The 16,979-nt window shown below is 35.8% G+C and overlaps 1 protein-coding gene across 2 annotated transcripts in view; it reads left to right on the forward strand.

Annotated features, from left to right (window-relative positions):
- TOX (thymocyte selection associated high mobility group box) overlaps positions 1-16,979 on the forward strand; it is a 223,847-nt gene that overhangs the window by 125,862 nt on the left and 81,006 nt on the right. For both annotated transcript variants that reach the window (XM_065751909.1, XM_065751910.1), the window contains exon 3: positions 5,799-6,041. In XM_065751909.1, the coding sequence (XP_065607981.1) occupies positions 5,799-6,041 (243 nt within the window). The remainder of the gene's footprint in view (positions 1-5,798; positions 6,042-16,979) is intronic.

Below are 16,979 nucleotides of genomic sequence, written 5' to 3' on the forward strand. Positions count from 1 at the left end.
GGTAAAATACCCCCAGCGCTACACCTTGAGATTTGTACTATTAAGGAATGTAACACACTGTGAGGAGCGAAGTGCCTCACAGTGCCTTTCAGGAAAGAAGAGTAGGCTAAACCTTACCCTGACTGAGCCCTCACTGGAATGCTTTAAGAGTGTAAGAGTATGATGCGATTGAGCTGGGCAATGCTCCAGGTTGGAGGGGTAAGGATGCTGTGCGTGCACCTTGAGAGCTTGAGTTTTCCTGAAGAAGTTGCTCTGAGGGATCTGTTCAGTAATTCTAAAATAGATTGGTACTTTTCACTTAAAATCACTCCACCTTTCTAAATAGGAAAACATCACGGCTGGAACTTTATGTGAAGGGAAGTTCAAATGCTTTGATAACAGTATTGATATTTGCCGAATCCAAATCTTGTATTCTCTTTTAACGTTTATGTTTCAACTCATTGTCATCTTTAAAATGTGATTCAATTTAAAATCTTCATTGAAAAGCATTTCCCAGCAAACTAACATAGTTTATATATATGAAATTACTAAAATGAATGAAAAGATTCTTGAGTGGAACTACTTGTCTACATAATTCAGTTAACTTTGAAATTATGATTATTTTGAATCAATATTATCATTGTCAGCACATTCTGCTTCTTGAAAATAGAATTCATCTGGTACTGGAAAATTAATGTTTTGCTTGAGGCTTTGCCCTTTACCTAATGTAAATTAGAGAAATTGATTAACGCAATAGAAGAAAGTTATACTTTCCCCTGTAATACACTTTTGATAGCTGCTGCTTGATAAATTAGTATATTGTATGTTTTAAAATGAATATGATTTATTACTGTTGTCTGCCCTATGAAGAAGCACAAAAAAATTGTTTGCAGGATCATTGACTTGAACATATCAATGGCACTGTTGGACAATTCTTGCTGAGTGTTAAGATGATTTATGTAACAGACCGAAGGTTTCCACAGTAGTGCATTGTAGTCTAAAGCTATCAAGCCTTGTTCATGCAGAGACAAAAGAAACTGAAAAAGCACTTGCTTTTGAAGGTCTTCCATTTAGGAATTAGAGATAAGATTGATCCTATTAAAACTTCTAGAAATGTCTGCTCTCAAATATATTGTCCCAACTTTCATATGCACATAAGGTATATTGCTATTTTTCCTCTTCTAATGAGCTCATTGTTTTCACATTACTCTCAATTCATAACTATTTCAGTTATGTAACAATGTGTTCAATAATAGAAGAGGAGACAGCCTGAAGCATCTATCTTTTAAAAACTGGCATCTTTCCACAGTTCAGATGCAAAAGCCTTGGTGCAAATGAAAAATTAAGACACGCTCTACATAGTTGGCAGTACCATTCATTTCATTTAAATAAAATATCTACAGGCAGATTTCAATTTTTTAAGGAATTGTTGCTAATACTAGGATCTGTTGAGTGCATGCACAATCACTGAGCACACAGATTAGACTTTCTTAATGTATGTTGTCTGCTGTGTTGTCATATGGTAATGATCTTGCTTTTCCCAAACAGAATTATATTGTATATTTGAATGCTTGCTGCCTCTTGTGGCCAGTCTGTTTATGGTATCCTTGTTTTCCTTTCTCTAATTGGCTTCTAATTTTTTTTATGATTATTTCTTTTGGAATATTTTTTTTTCTGGCAAACATGCAGTCACCATTTAAGCAGAAAATCTTTATTTTTATTTCCTTCTTTCTCCCTGTTTCTTCATGCAGTCAGATTGTACAACCACTTTTCTTATTATTCTGACAACAGTGACTATCTGGCTTCCTAAAAAATATAAATGCTACATTTTGTTGGTATTATTAGCATTGAAGAATGCATAGCCCTTGAGATACATGTTGCTAAACAACTGACTTCTGATGTACAGCACATCCCTCTATAGCCCCAGTTTTGCCCCTCTTCACTGTATTGTTGCTGAATTTGGCCAGGATAAGTAGAATAAAGGATAAATTGAAGCAGACCAATGAGGTCATTATTCAGGAACAAAAGCTTGGACTTTGGTAAGATGGTGACTCAAGGTTAAGTGTTCGTGTCATTTTTCTTATGGCAAGCTTTTCTCATAAAATTGTAGGCTAAGGTGGAATAGATGATTAGGTCTATTCATCTCGGCATGGTTGTCTCAAAGATCACTTGTTTTATGAAGTTTCTGTCATTTGGGGCAGAAATGCCACAGATATTTAACCAAAAACACAGAATATTGTCCTTTAGATTTGAGAAGATTCAGACCATTTACTGATATTTCCAATTCTGTAAATAGCCCAAATTGAAGGATGCTTAGTTTTGAAGCATTCACTGTTTAACTCCCATCTGAAGTATACTGAAATCTGCTTGTAATAAAATTCAGATATAATGAAAATCTTCTTCACAATAAAGTAAAATTAAAGCCTTTATCCTTTCAGTGCTTTGAAGTGGTGTTACTTTTGCAGAGGACTTTCTCTCTGGAATGCAATAAAGATCTAGGACGTTCCCCTAAATTCAAGAGCTGAGAAATGATATGAAAGCTCAACCATTGGCAAAGTTGTTGGCAGGTCTGTGGTAAAGTAAATAAATCTACTCTTTTTGATTCAAAAGTGAAAAGAAAAGCCTGCTAGTGCTTCTGTGACTACTAGAATGAAAAGGAGCTGTTCTGTATCTTTCTGAGTGCAGAAAATTGTGCTGATACTAGAGCAAACCATGAAAGCAAGAAACCTGGAGTGGCGTGTAGAAAGACCCTAATCCTTCTCCCCATGCTCTAAGAAGAGCTAATGCTGCAGGTCACAGTTATTATTAATGCATATGATCTGTACTTGCATTCTGCCTAGTTTGATTGAAGTTGACAAATAGTTTGTGGTATTTAATGAAATTAAAAAAAAAAATTAGAAGTATGTATACATAGGAAGCACCAGTGCTCTATAACTGGCTGCTTTTTTTTTTCAGGCATTACCATAGTATGATAGGATTATATTTACTACAGTCAGTGATTAACACCATACAAATTATATGTTGTTTTGACATGTTACTATTGCCTACACTACTCATACTACTTACAGAAGCCTCCTCAAGTGTAATCAACACTGATGTGGCATCAAGCACAACCTAACCAGTTCTTAAGGAATAACTTCTGTTTTTAAGAATCGCAGAAGAACCTTATATTTAAAATGTTTAGTCCACATGTAGTTACACTTGATGCAATTTGAGTTGTGGAATTTTATGGCACTAGTATTTTATTTCCTTTTTCATAAGTGAAATTAATGTTTTAAATGCAGTTCAATTGCTTCCACCATTTTTTAACTATTACTAGTTAAAGACAATTGAATTAGCAAATCAAAGTCTAATTACAGCAAAAGCTGTGCTATCCATTCTTCCATGCAAGAAGGCTGTGCAAATAAAACAGTCATTTTGCTCAACACCCTCAATATTAGGTGTGTAGGCACATTCAGTCCATTTATAGTTGTTTTAGGAATATTTCCTTTTTCAGTAGATCTTTCTCTAGATGTTGAGCAGGGACTTCTTGAGTCAGCAAAGATATACAAGGTATTTTCACTGTAGGATAGTGAGTGAGAAATCAAATTTTAGATTAACTCTTCTGTAAATTGAGAAGTCAGGGTAGAGGCCATCAGTCCTTTGGGATAGTGACAATGACAGCATTGAACTCAGAATGTCCTATTTCCACAGCTCACGAATCACTCACGGTAAATGTACAGTACATGGATTTAAACTCACTAGGATTATGGTAACCAAATCTTTTTGTACATGTGTGAGATAGTTCTGGTCAAGAACACCTTTATGGGTTCCTTGCTATTTTGTTCTTTTTGTATTAGACACTTAGAGACTTTTCTTTTTCATTATCTATCTTGTGTAACAGTAATCAGCAAATGGTGTATACAGTGTCCATAATACTTTATATTGTTTTGTACAGTTTATTTATTATGGTTGAGTGAACACGACATGTCTTCTTTACCATAGGGAAACCCCTCCCCATTTTTTGAGGATGTATTTTTACTGTATGTATTTCCTACCTACTGTATGTATTTCCTACCTTGGCAATGTCTCTGCTGGTGGTTTCTAAAGCAGGGACAAATGCCTCTTAGAAATGGACAAAGACTTGCAGCAGCTTCCCACTAAGGGAAATGGCAAACTCCTGAGAAACAGAGCTAAAAAACACAAGCAGAAACAAATTCCTCACAAGTAAAGATGGTGATATCACTGCCAAACCCTGTCCTGTTGTTTTCATTCCCTGGAGTTTCACTTTTGCCTTTGCAGTCTAGCCTTTCTGTTCTATTTCATACTAAGACAATCAGTAACAGAAGTGTAAACCTTTTTGGAAAATAGCCAAGGCAACAAAAACAAGGGCAATGTGCCCTGCACTAACTTCTTTGTTGATCTGCTCATTTAAAACATGCAACACTCTTAGTTGTTGATTGCTAAAGTTTTTATATCCATGCTCATACATGGATGTAAAAAAGTAACCTTAAGCACTGGGAAGACCGTATTACTATGATAACTAAATAAAACCTCTTTATTGATAATTGGGTATTGATTCTTCCCCTGTCCTTCTGCATCAATTCATGCACAGTACTGTTTTCAAACTCGTATTTGAGAAAGCATTGTCTTCTAATTGTTCTTATTTGAAATTGTGGCCTTATTTTCATCTTTCTTGAAGATATTTTGTAGCTGCAGAATGTGTTTAAGTCCTTGCACTTCCCAAGTAAAGAAAGGAAACATCTACAACAGGACCGTGTTGCAGGAGAGGAGTTAAAAGGATGGAGCTAGCCTCTCCATGCTATAATCTCAGGACTGTGGCTGTGGTAGTTACAAATACTGACAGTTTTCAAAAGGAAGTTCAAGTTGGCTGAACCTCTGTAACTGATCTCTTCAAATCTTCATTTGGATCATGTATATAATGCTGTTCACCTTTTCCCTTTAAAAAATCAAAGCATGGCAACTCATATTCCCCAATTAAGCCTACTTGCTGCATGAAGAATGTAGATAAATAATAGCAATTATCCTCCTTGGTGGAGGGAATATATTCTGACTTTGTCAGATACTCTTACTTCGCCTTTGGCTTTTCCTTGGCTCAAGTTGAATTGGATGACTTAATGGCAGTGGACAACAGAAGTCTAAACAGTTGATTTATGGAAAAACTAATTTATATGGCTGATAAAATGTGCGTATTGTTTGATATTATAGATTAAGAAAGGAAAGGTCTGTATTTTTGAGACACTGTAAATGTATTTTTATAAACATAAAGAAAATTCATACAAAATGTGTACTGTTTTTATATGAATTTGTTTTTCTCTGTAGCAGAGCAAATGCCTGGTTCCATTGTAAGCCTAAAAGCAATATTTTTCTTCCTTACTGGATATTTCTTGATCTGAGTGTCAGAGAGTCTTGTGAACCATTTTCAGCCAATCCTAATTTTATAAAATGCATTCCCTTTGCCACAATCCCCATGAAAAAGGCATTCAGCTATATGATCACTCACAGAAAATTTTAATAGGACCCTTGAAATCTGCTTAAACTCAACTTCTTAAAAAAACAACAACAAAAAAAGACTGTTTCTTTCTAATGGTAGCTGTGAATGTATCAGACGGTCGTATGCCTTAGAGGCAATTTTTCTTCCATACATAATAGTGAAAATCCACTGTTATAATATGTGTTTAAAATATTTGTTTTGTAAAGTTGAAATTCCTGCTTAGCAGTGCATGGCTTGGACTCCTTTTGTTTGTTTTGTGTGACTTCTATTATTATTGTTTGATATTCATGTGATTATCATCACACTTTCTGTATTTGTTTTTCAGTCTTTTCCTGGCCCAAGTCTTGAAAGTGAAGATTTTAACATACCTCCTATCACTCCTCCGTCATTGCCTGACCATTCACTGGTGCACTTGAATGAAATAGAGTCTGGATATCACTCTCTGTGTCATCCAATGAACCATAATGGCCTCCTTCCATTCCACCCACAAAACATGGATTTACCTGAAATTACAGTTTCCAACATGCTTGGCCAAGATGGGACACTGCTTTCCAATTCTCTCTCTGTGGTAAGCATTTTCAGTCTTTCCCTTTTGTACTACTTTAAGTTGTGAAAATATGTGTATATGGACCCAGGAATAACTCCTATACCACTGAAGTCATAGAGCAAGCTGACCTGACCTTCATTTTCCATCATACTGTGAAATCCTACTCCCACTGGAGTCAGTGGAGGTTTTACCATTGGATTCCTCAAAGCCAAGATGATACCCATTGCCTGAAGTTGTATTAGTCCTACATTACACAGGCTTAAATAATGACAAAAGCAGACCCAGGGTTTTTCTTCATTGGAGCAGGATTTGGATCCAGATGGTTGTTGTTCTATATATTTTTTTTTCTTATGAGACTCTTTCCATTCTAATTAGCATGTACTGAAAGATGTACAAAAAATTTAATATCTCCTTTCTTGTTTACCACACGTTTGGAAAACAGCAAATGTTATTTCTGATTCTAGGCCAAATCTTATAGCCTTTTTACAGTTTCCAGTCCTTATCCAGCCAGAATCCAATTGAAATGATTGGACAATTTGCTTATAAAGTCTGTCAGATACTCATTATGTTTGTAGTCTTGGGAAGCTTTATATTATAAATCACTTCTTTGAATGCTAAATTGCTTTCAACAACTGCAGAGCTACTTTAGATGTTACATTTTCAAGTGGACTCTATGAATAATTAGTATACTTCCTGCATACCAACTCCTGACAAGAACTTTTTACAGAGACCATTATTTCACACTGGCACAGAATTCTATGCCAAAGAGTAAAAAATCCCTTGATAGAGAATGGGGCCTGGTGTTGTGTGGGACTCACTTGACTCCAGGAACTGTTGTAGATGAAACTGCAGATCCAGACAGATGAAGTTAAGGATCTTTTCTTTCTAGCTCTATTGTCTGGGCTACTCACCAGGACAGAGATTTAGCAAGCTGTGTCCCAGCTGGAAAGCTCTGTGCTTAGGGACTGAGGCTCTTTAGGCTTCCACCTTGCTAGGCCCTCACTGTATCGACTGAAATAAAATAATAAATCAGCGTTGGAGCAGCACGTGGAGGTTTGGGGCTGAGGGAGCTGAGCTCAGCTGCCCATCAGCCCCTCAGGCAAACAGCCTCAGAGGCAGAGACTTGGAGGAAAGCCAGCTTGGCCAAAGAGCTGAGATTGTAAGCTGGAAGGAGAACAGTTTGCAATGTAAATCTGCATTGTCACATGGCTTCACCACAACTTAATTAAAGTAAAGGTGCCATGGTTGCAAGGAGCTCTGCATTCGCTCTGAGAATGTCCAACAAGATTTTACTGCAGGGAGACTAGTCTTGGCTTCTTATGTGCTGCTTAGTTGTTATTGATTTACAAGAATGTTGCATACTTCATGTTTGAGGTTGGAATCTGACACCAGGGTTAAGTTCAATAACGGGAGGCATGGGGTTTTCATACAGAAATACAAAAATACTTTGTGGAAATGTTTTTAATTTTACTTGCATTTCTACAAAGCATATGTAGAGCTAATTCTTATGTGAGGTGTTCAGGATCAGAACTATGGATGGACCAGAAAAGTAAGAGAATCTCATGGCACTTCAGTCAAGACAATCAGTATTTCATTGGGTCGACCTTTTCTGAGCCTTGGTTATGGCACAAAACTATGCATTCTTTTAAGCTCTGATGTTCTGCATTAACCTCTTGCAACAGACTCTGAACAAAGGGCCTAGAGAGTTTATAGAACATCACAGTGAATTACTGCGTTTAGGGCAAATGCAAAAAAGACCTGAATAATATAACTAGACAATTTTGCTATTGGGACTTAGTGTAGATCAGAAAAAATGAAAATCAGAGCTCAGTAAAATATGCACTAAATTTAAACAGTCATTTCTCAGGATTCATTCAATAAATGAAGCATGATCCTTAAAGCATCATGGGCTAAATCCATTGTTATCCTTTACTTGCTTGCCCTTCACACACAAGAGGGCCTCTTAACTAGCAATAGTTATAGCTGAAGCTGTCTTGCCCATCAAAGGGATTAAGCCACATCTCACATTTGTACAACTGGTAGGTTGTTAACACCACAATTCTTACAGCTCAAGTACTGTTGTGCAGCATGGTTTCTTGGATTTGAATTTGGTAACAAGAGGAATTAACTTGAGAGAGATAATTTAAGTTAATTCTTTGGTGAATTCAGTGCCTTCTGTGGTGAATTGAATGGTTCCATTGTCCTTTTGGCCTTCCATTGATGAAATAAAACAGGATTGTGTAGATTTAGCATTCTTTACATAGCACTGAAGCTCTTTATAAACTTTACAACGTGTCCACTATGACTCTGTTTTCTTGCTTTACTTATCTCTAAGTTTCCCTTTTACTATCTCATCAAACTCTGATCCATTTAACAAGTATTTGCCTAAATCAAGTTTATATTGCCTTGCATAAAATGTAGTGTATGAGTTTCTTCAATCTGCCTAAACCCTTCTTTCGTATAATTTCCACTATATCAGCAATCACTTAGAGTATATGGAAATTATGTATCTCGCCTCACTTTTCTGGGTACTAATAAGTATTTTTAGAAGAATTATTCTCAGAAATTAACCTGTTGGCTCTTCTCTATCCCTAATTAATTTCACATCTTCAGCAAATTTTTCTTGTACTGGGACAAATTCAGCTGCAGTGCAATGTGCATCTGATCGAATATTATTTTTTTAGTTTCAACATCTTTCCTTTTAGTGAGTTTTAAACCTTGTTAGTGTTGTAGTGATGATACCTCACTTTTTGTCAGCATTAGAATCAATGAGTGGTTTTCAATTGCTGTTTTTATAGACAAAGTGTTAATCAGTGCTAGCTGAATTGGAGAAAGGAAGCACAGTGAGCTCAAAAGCTAAGTAGTAGAGCATTTTGTACACTGTAGCATTTCTCTTTCATCTCAACTACCAGGTGTTTTCAGATGAGTATTTCTATTATTTTGGTCAGATTGAAAATTGAGGATTTAACCTTCCTAAAAATCCTTCAAAACTCATGTGGTTTCATAGTGTACAGCACTCCTTCCAAGCTTCGAGTGAAATCTCTTTTAGTAAAGATTGCAGGATTTGCCCCCGAGTTCTGTAAGCGTTCTTCTCTGTGGAAGTGCTTAAATGCACACAATAAGAACCCACTCCTGGCTTAGTGAATTCTTATTAAGGATCAGGTTCTTACCGTTTTTTTTGACACTGTGGGAATTCTTTCTGAAAAATTTTACAGTGCTGGGAGATGGAAATTTCCTGTTACCATTTACTGTCTGGCACTTAAATTTGGAATTAACCTCCTTTGAAGTTTTTTAGATTGATTGAAGTTCCAGTTGTACTCTCAGTACTTGAAAAAAGAAATCACTGACATTTCCCTTTTCCAGTATTTTGCTCTCAGTTCATATGTTGGATTCTACATTTATTTATTCAGTTTTTTCCATTTAGTTGACATACTGGCACACACGTGCATACACACACAACACATACACTCATTTATACCCTACCATCACATACTGATTTATTCAGATACTCATTAGATTTCCCTTTTCATTGGCTACTGGGGGTTGAGAAATCTGCAGAATTCATGCAGAATGTTAGTATGGCAGCATAGTCCAGCCCCAGCATGGTGGTCCATGTGTGGCAGCTCTCTAAGGTCCTTCAAAATGGACATGGCTTCTATTCCCACTTCTTTATTGGATTCCATCAGATACAGCTATTGCTGTTTAATGAAAATGTCTTGGTACTCTGTAGGCACATTTGTTTTTATACAGTGGAATAACCAGTCCCTTTTCAATGTATTATAATTGAATGTAGGTTTGGTTCAGTTTCACTTAGGCCTTGGCCAGCCATCACTTCTCTGTATTAATTTTCCTAAAAAATTCCAAGAATACAAGAAACACTCTTCCAACATTTGCAAATAAGTGCATGTATATAAATACCATCTTACAGAAATGGGCATTTATCTGAAAATACACTTCCGGATGTGTTGTATAGAATGAGCTTTACTGTGTGTCCTTTCGATCAACAAAATTACAGTTATTTCAGCTCTAGTATATACTATAAATGGTTGCTTTTTCCCCAGGAAACCAGGGTTAAAATCACACTGTTGTTTTCAAATACAGAAAGAAAAGCTATTTTTGGAATGCTTTCAGTTCATTCCTGTTTTGTTCTTTTTGAAGATGTTACTTACGATGGTATACTATAGAAAATTTGCAAGAAAGAAATAAGAGACTTCAATTTCTTGGAATGCTTCAAATTTCTGGGTTTGATCTTTAAAGTGAAAAAGATGTTAAAAGGCAATAAAATCAGGGGATTTATTTCCCACATGCTCTACTTGTGCTGGCAACAAATGCCAGCATAATGTATATACTTAGGTTTATTGTCATTTTTAGTATACAGTCAAGGTACGCTTTGAATTCAGAGACTACTGTACAACTGTTTTGACAACCACCACATGAGTAGGTAATGTGCAGGACATATGAAACTGAAGCAGAAATGTTTCTTTAGGTCTACAGGGAGTGCAGTACATCAGTGAATTCAGATATATTAGAGCAGCATGAATTTCTAATATATTGCTCTTATGAAAAAGACCACTGGCATATTGAATAATGCTGCTTTCAAAGCAGAGCAGAAAATGTGATTACAGACAATTTCATTGCTGTTTTAAAAATAAATATTTTCAAAATCTTGAGGTATTTTATTTCATGTAATGCATAAAATATGTAACAGTGCACTAGAGCTAAAGATCTTCCAGAGCACTGAAGAGTAGGTGATATCAGTTATAATTATTCAGATGTGGAATAATAGATGTATTTGTTTGAAATAAAATGCATGTCATAAAGGCCCATGTCCTTATATTAAAAAAAAAAGAAAGCAATAAAAAGCTTCTTTTTTTCCACACTGTGACAGAAGAATAAAGGCAATGAATAATTATTTAACATTATGCCCCAATTCATCAGAGCCTGAACAATTACACTATACAATTACTCTATACTTTTTCTTGAATTGTTTTTTTTTAGATATGCAACCCATGAGAGAATAGTATCTTAAGCAAAATGTGCCACTGTGTAATACTGAAGAAATGAAGGCAGCTGCTTTTTTTCTTTTCATTTTTCGTCTCAGGTGGAATGACGCTGTTGTTTCTTATTCACAGTAGAGTTGCTAAGAAATCCACTACAGGAGATTGCTGTTGTTGTAGCTAGGATGTATTTAAGAGCTTCATAAATATTAGTTTAAATTCAGTATTCATGACTCATCTTGAGGCTGACCTATGTGGTCGATTTTTCTGTCACCTTTAGGTGTTAATGCAAACTACTGAGAAATTTTTGGTGCTGATGTACAAAATGAATAATTTTCATAACAAAACAAAATATTTTTCCCTTGTAACCTAAGAGTTGAAATTTGGATCCCAGTTGGATACCTTTTCTAGCTTCTATTGCAGGGTAGTGGTAGAAGATACTTTGAGTCTCTGGTGAATACTTCACATTTGTGTCTCGTTACCAGGCTCTGGTCTTCAGTTTACATTAAAATTTACTGTTATGCTACACAGACCTGCTGCAACCCCAAATTTTATTGCAGTGAATTATTGCCATCAGAACCACCAAATTATAAAGCTAAGGTCATAGAACACCTTGTGTAAAAATATTTTTTTCCTCTTATTAAGCCACTTTTTTATTCTTGCGGGATTTTTTTTTTTTTTTGAGTGAGTTTTCTCATTGAAATAAGCTTTATGTGACAAAAGGTTACAATGGTTAGTGAATGTTTTGTCAGGCAGCCTAATCGTAAGGATGCAATACACAGCCAAATCTTCAGCTGATGTCAGTTGGCATGTCTTTATTGTCTTCTCTGGAATTATGATGATTTATTCCATCCAGGGCTCTGGGACATCATGTTTATCGTTCCTTACTTTTGATGTCTGCTGTATGTTTTGTCATCAGTAAGGCAACAGAAAATATATGCAGACAAGCTGATTAAGATATAACTTGATCAAGGTTTTATAAATACTTGCATATTGCATACATGCTAGTAGAAGGCTCTTTGCTGTACTATAAAAAAAAAAAAAGAGAATTAAAACTTTCAATATCTACAAATTACAGCTGTTTAAAATCAGACTGGAAACAAAGCATGCATTTTTAACACTAAAAGAGATTTACCATTTATTTAATATACTGTGGGAGGTGATGAGTTTTCTGAGGATTGAAATCAAGATGAGGCATCTCTTAAACAGATGTGCTGTAGCTGGAACTGGTCTAATGACCTTCCAGCTACAGCGAAGGGACCACAACCTTCCTGTGGGTCCTGTTGTCCCATGGGGGCAATGAACATTATGCTATGGTAGAAGCAATGTCACTGATAGCACCTCAACTGGTAATACTCCTGAAGTTCCCCTGCCAGTGAAAATCAGCATCCTGTGATTACAGCCTACTGATGGACCCCACCTCAAAGTTAGGCCTAGAATTGCTGTGAGAATTTTTGTGTTTTTTAATGAGCTTAACTTTTTTTCTGATCTTGAAGTATCTGGAAAAACTTGTTCCAGTCTGTAACTACTAAGAACTTATATTAAAGATAAAACAAGTAAATGTTTTCCCATCACTGAAAGAAAAATACACACAAATGATCAGAAATTGGTTTTGGCTGGAATTATTCCAGGTTTCCTCTTTAAAACTGCCAGTGAAGCTGTTGATTTAATGTTAGTTGGGAAACACCATTGTGCCTATTTGAGTGTGGTTGTTGGAACTCCATGTAGCTCATAGATTTCATAAATTAGATAAAGAAGTATAATTTCGAGAATAACAAGGTGGCATTTTATTTTTGAAAGTCCCTTCTACAGAAAACGCTTTGGTGAACTACTTTCACAGCAGTTACCCATGTCTAAAAAGGACTTTATTTGCTACTTGCAAATGCAAAACAATGTCCATGTGGCAGTATTAATTGTTTCTTTAACCAGATCCCATGGCATAGGCACAAGTCATGAATTGAGGAATGGGGCAAGGACAGAAAGCCTTCAGTCGTGGATGGTATATGATGCAGCACCTCACTTGTGAGAGACTCACAGGAGTGATTAATGCATAAGCAGCATCATAGCTGCAAGTGTCAAACAAAACAGATAATAGAGTATGCAAATAGAGAAAACGTAACTCTCAGAAAATGTCAGAAATTCAGGGGTTTCAGCAGGAGAGATTGTTGACTTTTATCTGCTGCTTTTAACATTGCATGTAGTTGTCGAGAGCAGCAAGATAATGAAATGTTTCTGAAGACAGTCTTTGGCAAAAAAAAAAAAAATTGTTACTGATCCTGTAGACAGAATAGAAATAAGAAGTCTTTCTCAAAAACTGTGAAGATGCTTTTGTGAGGACAAAAAGAAAGGAGAAGCCTGCAGTGCAGAGAAAAGGAGATTTTCGTGCATCAGGTAGAATAGCCTGTCTTTCCACTTGTTTTCATTATATAAACGGATGCATTTGCATCACTTGAATCTCTGAAGCAACTGAGAAGACTGAACCCCTGGCGTGGATTTGTACTGCATTCATCAGCTCATCCCATCTTGTTATCTCGCTCGGGGAGCAGAAATATATGTTTTAGGGACAGAACTCCAATGTGGCTTGCAGGGTTTTAACACAGTCTGCCATTTGCGTACAGGAAGTTTGCATGTGCTTAAGTCTGGGACAAGAACAACCCAGAGCTTCATGCTGGTGTTGTTTGCTGGAAAGGAGAGTGAATTCATAGAGTCATAGATACTTAGAAAAGCTTTGATTTACTTTAATTTTCTTTGGAAATAATATTTCACTCTTGATTTTCTTCTTTTTTTCTGACTCAGAAGAATTTAAAAGGTCCAACTAATAGTTTACAGTGTTTTTCATCCGTTTTAATATTTTCACAATACTTTAAGTGTACTTGTTTCTGTTTTCCGTCAACATTGTTATGACTTTTTGCAGCAGCAAGTATAACTGCAGGAAGAAAAGTTTTGACTTGGCAATGTTTTGAGATTTGGAGAAAACAGAATCTAAAAAATAACATTTCTTACTTTCTTCCCTTGTTCTTTCTCAAGGCAACTGTGAAATGTAAGGATCTCTACTCTTCCCCAGGTCCCTTCGGTAACACAAAGGTTCATTTTAGCTTGATGTCTGTCTGTTTCTTTTCCCCTTCACTAACACAAAATCTGTACGGATACACTATATAAATGCCCTTTCTCATGCTGAGTTTCTCTAGGGAAAGCATGTAAACCTTTAACCTCTACTGCTGGAATAGCCCTGTACTTCAGCCACTTAGGATCTCATCTATGTAGGCTCACTCACACACCTGTTTTGAACAGCATTTATAACTTAGTGAACTGGGCAGTAGAGATATAAACATGAATGTTCTTAATTGTTTTTCTGTGTGTTGTATGTTAAACAGGAACTGAAACTAGTGTCAAATTATTGAAGAAGGTACAACAGATTTAGACAGTGTGTTTTTTACCAAATCTCTGTGGTGTGAATGATGTTGCAGTGCTTGATATTTAGTAACTTTGACAATAGTTACTTCTGCTATTTAAGTTAATAAGGGAGGTAGCCTAGTTGCCGAAGTGAGATATGACATACCTAGTGCATGGCGGGAGGAGGCTACTCCATATCCCATCTTCATAATTACACTTCCCTACCATTACTATAATGAAGTACATGTCCCTTCACTTCATCCTTACAATATTTATCTTGACTGAAAAGATGCTTGAAACTAAATGCTTTGGTCCTCAGCAAAAAAAAAAAAACCCAAAAAATACCTGGGCATGATTTATAGGATCAGACATCTCTCTTTTTTATGCAGAGATGGGTCTTCCTTCTAATATACTTTATAATTACCTTGAATTCACACATAATTTCAGAAATTAACTCAGTAACTAAGCTTTATTTTCCTACACATGTCCTAATACTCAAGTGTAGGATCCCAGTTTAATGAAATTGACTGTACTCCTCTTTCTTATGAAGTAACATAATAAATGTTTAGTGCAATAGGCTTACAGCTGATCTGGATATTAAGTGCAGCTTAAGTTGCCCAACAGAAATTATACCATGTAAAATAATGACTGGCAAAACTTTTTAAAATTGCATTTTTCCAGGAAAAATAAATCACCACATTTGAAATGCTAGAAGCATTTCATTCTTTTCCAGTGCCTTTCTTGTGTCTTGAAGTGATTTGTAGTCAATAATTATCTATGAAGGTAATGTACTAATAATAGTACAAATAGATATTTGCAATATCAGTCCCTGTAGTCTATCAAGTAGTCTATAAAGTAGAAAGACATTTACCACCTTAAAAACCCAACAAAATGTAGTGCACAATATGCAAATGCAGCGGAGTGTCAAGACGAAAAAGGCTGAAAGAGACAGATTTTGAGAGAGAAGATGACTATACTGAAGGACCCATAATAATGAAAGTATTACCAGGAACTGATTTCATCAGTGATGATCAGTAACAAGAAGTTGGGCAGTAATGTGGCATGAGACAACTTTCAATATTAGAACTAGCAAAAGTCCTCAAGTATAATAAAGACAAGAATTAGCTGTTGTGTGGTACGCATAGTAGTATAAAGCAATTTTAGTGTCTGCATGTAATGATAACTGAGACCTTTAGGCTATCACGCAAACTGGAAGTGTTACAACAGCCTTGTTTAAGGGCCATGAAAAACACATGAAGGTTTTTTCACTTGCCCTTGAAACACAGCCAGCTCTAGGGAGAAACAAAGCATCTGTTTAACCACACATTTTGATGCTTCACAGATCTGGACTCCCAATCCTGTGCCTACAGGATGCTTGCAGAGCACACATTTCTTCTCACTTGCCATCAGCTTTCACAAATGCAGTAAGGAGTAAAGATGTGAAAGGAAAGTTCTCAGACTGGAGCAGGCCAGTGTTATTTTAATCATGGCCAGTGTTGTTGCATCAACTCCATTGTTCGTATCCTCTGCCTCTGGATTCCATTTTAGGAGCTCTTACTGTCTGAAAATCCCGATGGGATTTTCAGAAGTGCCCTGTCCAACTCTAGCAGGGACTTTCCCAAAGTTTCAGTGGGGGCAGAGAGAGTGCAATAGTGGATGCTTCCATTTATTTGTAAATTGGGAAAATTCAACTTTTAGATTATGTAAAATAAAAGGCGTTTCAAAGGAAGTTGTTTTCAAGAGTGATCCACACTGTACCTTTTGCTTTTAAAATATTTTCTCTGTAGCATTTGAGAACTTAGCGCAAGCAGTGTTTATATTATTTTGATGATCGTATTATCAAAATAATGAACTGCACTAGAGGAAAAAGGTGTGATGTAAACTGGATCCTGGCTCAGTGTAGTGTTACTATTGTATTACCTACCAATTAACAGAAATTGGTCTAGAATAAACCTCCTTAATCTAGTCCAAAATAAGACTTTAAAAAGTCACCTGCATGTTTGTCATTTTGGACAGATGTCTGTCTGACTTATTTTTTTAGAGAATTCTAATGAAAACTGCACAGACTCCTCAGGCAAACTCTGGGTACAGTTTCTTAAAGTTAAAAACTTGTCTAGTTCATTGTATGCTAAAAACCCAACAGTGTAAGTTAACAAAGACCATTTACTCTTTTCAGCTGACTTTTATGTATTTTTACTTATAAAGTCTGTTTATATATGTATTTATAAAATGTGTATTTATCTAAGAATGAATATTAGATAATAATGTTGATGGAACAGCTAGGAAATAAATAATCAAGAGGTTGTGTATCAACTCAGACCATTTTGGTTCATATCTGATCTGACCATTTAAGAAACAGTAGAAAAATAATCAGCTTTTGTCAAATCTTATTAGAATGTAGTCATTATCCAGATCACATTAGCTCATAACCTACACTGAGATAATAACTCTTCTTGAAGTTATAATGTGTTATTTTATGAAATCGTTTGTGTGCATATTTTCAGTATGGTATTTATTTATTACTATTAATTACTTAGAAAGTAAATCTGAAGGAACTGAATTTTATGAT

The sequence above is a fragment of the Cyrtonyx montezumae genome, unplaced genomic scaffold, assembly GCF_038088225.1.
Source record: "Cyrtonyx montezumae isolate F1298 unplaced genomic scaffold, pur_monq_1.0 scaffold_8, whole genome shotgun sequence".
NCBI classification, from domain to species: Eukaryota; Metazoa; Chordata; class Aves; order Galliformes; family Odontophoridae; genus Cyrtonyx; species Cyrtonyx montezumae.